Source organism: Orycteropus afer, unplaced genomic scaffold (genome assembly GCF_000298275.1).
Source record: "Orycteropus afer afer isolate SDZICR_OR568_19922 unplaced genomic scaffold, OryAfe1.0 scaffold00008, whole genome shotgun sequence".
NCBI lineage: Eukaryota > Metazoa > Chordata > Mammalia > Tubulidentata > Orycteropodidae > Orycteropus > Orycteropus afer.
The window spans coordinates 7,603,905-7,608,609 of NW_006921595.1; the positions used below are offsets into that span (position 1 = coordinate 7,603,905).

Sequence of the window (4,705 nt, forward strand, 5' to 3'; positions counted from 1 at the left end):
CTGAGGCTCCTGGAAGGCAAGGCGAGAGAGCCCCCAGGTTCTGTGCTGAGTGGCAGGATTCTCCGTGGTAGTAAATCATCTCTCTCTAGTACATGGCTGGGTTGCCATCCACAAGCCCCTTGCCATGCCTTGGAAAAGCTGGCAAAGATTAATCTCTACCTGCTCTGCATACACAGCATTTTGTTTGGAGACAGCACTTTCCCTTTCCAGTGCCTGGGCTTGGCCTTGACAGGAAGGAGGAGGGGTGCCGGTGAGGAAGGGGTGTGAGGGGAAGGGGCTGAGGAGCTAGGTATCTGTTGTTGTTGCTGCTAAGTTTTATTTAGCTTTGGAACCACAGCCTCAACTCCGGTCAGGGGCGGTGGGACCAAACGGCAAAGAGGGGCCGCCCCAGAGGAAGCTCTCCCAGCCTCTGCTTCCCCATCCCCACTTCTGCTCCCCAAATGCGCCAGCCACGCCGCTTCCTGGGCGCCGTCGTGGGACGCTAGATCCTGGAGACCGTGTCTCTCTGGTCCTTGGAGGCCCTCTCCTTTCCCCTCAGTGTCCTGGGTCAGGGAGGAGCGCTGGCTGAGTCCCCCCAAGAGCGTCCTGGAGCCGGTAGCCCACGGGCAGCCCTTTATCTGGTGAGGGGCACCTCCTCTCTCTGGTCCAGCGCGACGGAGGAGGCCTTGCTGAGCACGGAGGGAGCGAAGGTGAGGAAGGAGTCCGAGCGGGAGGTGGAGGCACAGGTGAAGTCCGAGGCGGCGGCAGCGGCAGCCCGGGGCGCAAGCCCGTTGGCCGGGCCGCTGTGGCAGGCAAGGCAGGTGCAGGGGCCGCCGGCCGAGGCGCCCAGTCCGTGCGCCGGGCCAGGGTAGAGCGGCGGGTGGCGGAAGGCGCACAGCAGTTCGGGCCGGGGGTAGGGCTGCGAGAGCACGCGGAACGTGTCGAGCGGGCGCAGCGGGCCGCTGAAGGGCGAGGCGGCTGCCGAGGCGGCGGACGCGGGACCCAGGCCCACCGGCGAATAGTAGGGCAGCGGCAGGTGCGACGGGAAGGGGTAGGGCAGGCCGCCCGCGGCCGCCGCGTGGCTCATCATGTACGTGTAGAAGGCGGGGTCGGCCGGGTGCGGCCACGTCATGGCCAGCCGCTGCCTCTTGTCCTTCATGCGCCTGTTCTGGAACCAAACCTGGGAGAGGAGAGGAGCAGGTTCAGAGGCTGGACCTAACCCAGCGGCCCAGAAGTCCTGCCCCACTGCAGGAGACAATGCTCACAGCCCAGGGAAGAGCCAAGGCAGAGACCTGCTGGGCAGCAGGTCCTAACACCACCATCTAGAGCCAGAATCCTTCCCAGCCTTGCCCCTGTCCCCTCCTTCTCTCTGGGGTGCCAGAACTCGGTGTGGGTATGAAGTAGTGGGGGGACTAGGAGGCTGGTCAATGGTGCCAGGTAGTGAAATCATCCTAAGAACCAGCCCCTTCCAGTCGCTGTCTTTTGGGGCATTCCTTGTCTCCTCCAAGGCTGATGGAAACCCTCTTGCCAATCAGAGTGCCAAGGTGACCCCATCCTATCTGGCTAAAAAGGGGACAGGTCATCTGCATGGCTGCAGTGCCCGCCTAGGGAGCATGGGTGGAGTAAACCTGCATGGGGTGACTTGCTCCCAGCCTCACACTGGGCCTACAGGTCCCTGGTCTTGCCGCCTGCCACGTGGCAGGGAGACCCCAGGCCCATATTCCTAGCCCCGCTCAGGGAGGAGGCAGTCTGTTACTTACTTCCATCTGAGTGGATGCACCCCACGCGGCCCAAGCATACCTTGATGGTGGTTTCCGGCAGATTTAGGGCAGCCGCCAGTTCGCACCTCCGCGGTCTGGATACGTAGTTCTCTCGGTAGAATTCCTTCTCCAGACGCGCGATCTGCTCCCGAGTGAAAGCGGTGCGGTAACGGCGCATCTGGTCACTGGCGCTGCAGGACAGGGTGCCCTGCGAGCCACCCCCTCCGCCGCCGCCATTGCTCTTGGGAGCCTCACTGCCGCCGTTGGGACTGCAGGCCAGTCCCTCCGAGCCGGGTCCTGCGCAGAGAACCCAGAGCACACGCGTGCACACGCACAGAAACACACAACAGACAGGCAAATGGCGCTGACTTGGGGCTGGAGGCTTGCGGTGTGTGGGGAGGAAGGAGGGGAGAGGAGGAAAAGAAGACACCCCTAGGCACACCTGCCTCAGTCGTTGGGTCCTGAGGATCCCAGGAATAAGGAAGGAAGATGTGCCATTGGAATGGGTACTGGACTGGTTGGGGGAGGCCCTAACCTCCAAGATGCTGGTTGGGATGTCCTAGTCTAAGGCCTTCTGGGTACAAAGGTCCCAAGCAGCCCTCCATCCCCCTTTCCCTGCCTTGGACGGCAGGAAGAGGCTGAATTGTTCACTATTGGCAAGAGTGGGCAAGGGTATGCCGGCCTGACAGGCATGGAAGTTTAAGTGAACCTGCAGGTGAGAGTGTTGGGAACTCTGGATCTTAGGACCTTGCTGGGTGTCAGGCAAGCACTGAATTTCCCTGCTCATGTGTGTGCCAGGCTGCCAGTGCAGGCTTGGGAATGAGTACAGGGTTACTTGTATTGCAGAGGTGCTATAGGAGTGCATGTTTGAGTATCCTAGTACTATATTGGAGTGGTATTCAGGTTGTTCTGAGGGCATGTTATTGTAGAAGTTTGGGTTGAGTGGATAAGGTGTATGTGGGTACACAAGGTGTTGGCTACCATGGCTAAAAAGATGGTCTTTCTTCCCTCCCAGGCCCTTCTCACCACTCTCACATCCTTGTGAATAAGTGTCTGCTAGAGGGCTGAAAGGCTTTGACAGGCAGAGCTCAGAGCTCAAGAGCTCTCCTCATGCATTTGACTGCTAACCAGAAAGCTGGCGGTTCAAACCCACCAGCCACTCCTCCAAAGGAAGGTTGGGCAATCTACTTCCGTAGTGATATCCCCTCGGAAACCCAAGGAGAGATCACTTAGGAGTTGGATCTGACTCCAAGGCAGTTGCTTTCCGGAGGGGGTGAATTGTTGGCAAGAAGGAAAAAAACTCCCTTCTGAGCTATTCACCCCTTCCCATTAGCCCCAGGTTGGGAGGCGTTCTTCTGAATCAGTGTGACAACCCCCCTTTGGGCATCCCCCAGGGAAGGGTGGGGCTCCAGCCCCCTGCAGCTTCTTTTCCTTTGGGTGGAGAAGTAGGACTAGGAAGGAGGGTGGGGGGAGGGCCTGAGCTCTGCCTTTTCAAATGCAACCGGAGACCAAAGGCAATTAGACCATTGGGACCATTTCCGACCTGGCGCCGCGGAGCCCGGGAAGTGACAAGGTAATTTGGACCTCTGACCGACGTGCAAACTAGTCCAAGAGCCGAAGCACCCTGGCCACCCCAGCCGGCCTAGGATTTTACGGTCCTTTATGGACTCCAGGCTTCCGCGCCTATATGCACATTACACCCTGCCAGCCACAAACAGCCGGGACCCGCGTTTGATCTGCCCACACCCGGGGAAGGTGTCTTCCCAGCTTAGTTGAAGCATTCCCACAAAACACTAGGGTTTGGGGGTGCTGTTTGAATCCCACTCAAGCCCAGGGCTTACATCTTTCCCCCACACACTCCGGCCCGGGGCACAGCTGTCACCCTCAGTCCTGCCAATGCCAGGGCCCAGAAGGAGACCCCTGCCGAGGTTCAGATAGCAAGGGAGAGTCGCTCAGGTGGGTCCCCCCAGCCACCCTGCCCTGATGAAAAGGAGTGTCTCCCTCCGGGCCTGACTTGAGGCGCGGAGGGAGGATCAGGGAGTGGAGGGGTGCGCGGTGGCTACCTTTGGTATGCTGGTACTCGGCGTTCCCGGTGGCGCAGTCTGGGGTGCAGCTCACCTCGATTTCTTCATAGAAATCCGACTCAGTATCCGAGCTGCTGGGTTGCCCCTGGCCGGAGAGGCTGTCTGCGGAGGGGGCCGGGGGACCCGGGCCAAGGACTGTCCCTCCAGCCGCTCGCGGCTCGGCACCCTGGCCCGCCCCGCTGCCAGCTAGTCCGTCGACCGGCTCCTCCTCCGGGCCTCCCCCGCCGCGCTCCCGGGCGGCCGGAGGGCCGGCCCGCGGGCTCAGGCAACTACGGGTCACCATCTTCTCGGGCGGCTCGGCCAATGGGCTGCCCACGGCTTCGGATAAATTGGAGACCCTCTTGCCAACCAGGGTGCCAAGCTGACCCCCATCCAGAAACATAACCACGTCTTTTCGGCTCTCCATTCTGGGGCTCTCCGGAGGGGGGGAGCCCCAGAGAGCACCTAACCCCCGGCTCCCTGGGTCCCCAGCGGCCGGACCGGTCTTGGCCGCTGGAAGGAGAACGAGAGGCCAGGAGGCAGGGCGGGCGCGGAGCGGCGGGAGCGCGATGTTGGCGGTGGCGGTGGGAGCTGGGGTCACCTTGTGATGCGAGCGCTCCTCTGTGCCGCACCGCCTCTGGGAGGAAGCCCCATTGCCCTCTTCTTTCTAAGCTGTCATCCTCTCGCTGCAATCGTCATTACAGTACCGCTGGTGACGCCACTCGGCGAGCGCTAGTGGATAAATAGAAACGTCTGCCACAAGGAAGATGAAAGGAGACCCGCAGCTAATGGCTCGGCAGTGATGCGCCAGGTGTGGGCCTCGCTCGAATGGGGAGGAGAGTGTGAAAACAGACAGAGACACACTGGCAGAGGGGATGCAAATGGGATTCCGCAGAAAGAAAA

At 61.0% G+C, this 4,705-nt stretch overlaps 1 protein-coding gene across 1 annotated transcript; it reads right to left on the bottom strand.

Moving 5' to 3' along the window:
- Positions 1–613: 613 nt before the first annotated feature.
- On the bottom strand, positions 614–4,229 carry EVX1 (even-skipped homeobox 1). Its single transcript, XM_007945614.2, has 3 exons — positions 3,803–4,229; positions 1,780–2,036; positions 614–1,159 (listed from the first exon to the last, which is right to left on the bottom strand). The coding sequence occupies exons 1-3, from the start codon at positions 4,227–4,229 to the stop codon at positions 614–616; spliced, it is 1,230 nt and encodes a 409-aa protein (XP_007943805.1).
- Between the last annotated feature and the right edge of the window lie 476 nt (positions 4,230–4,705).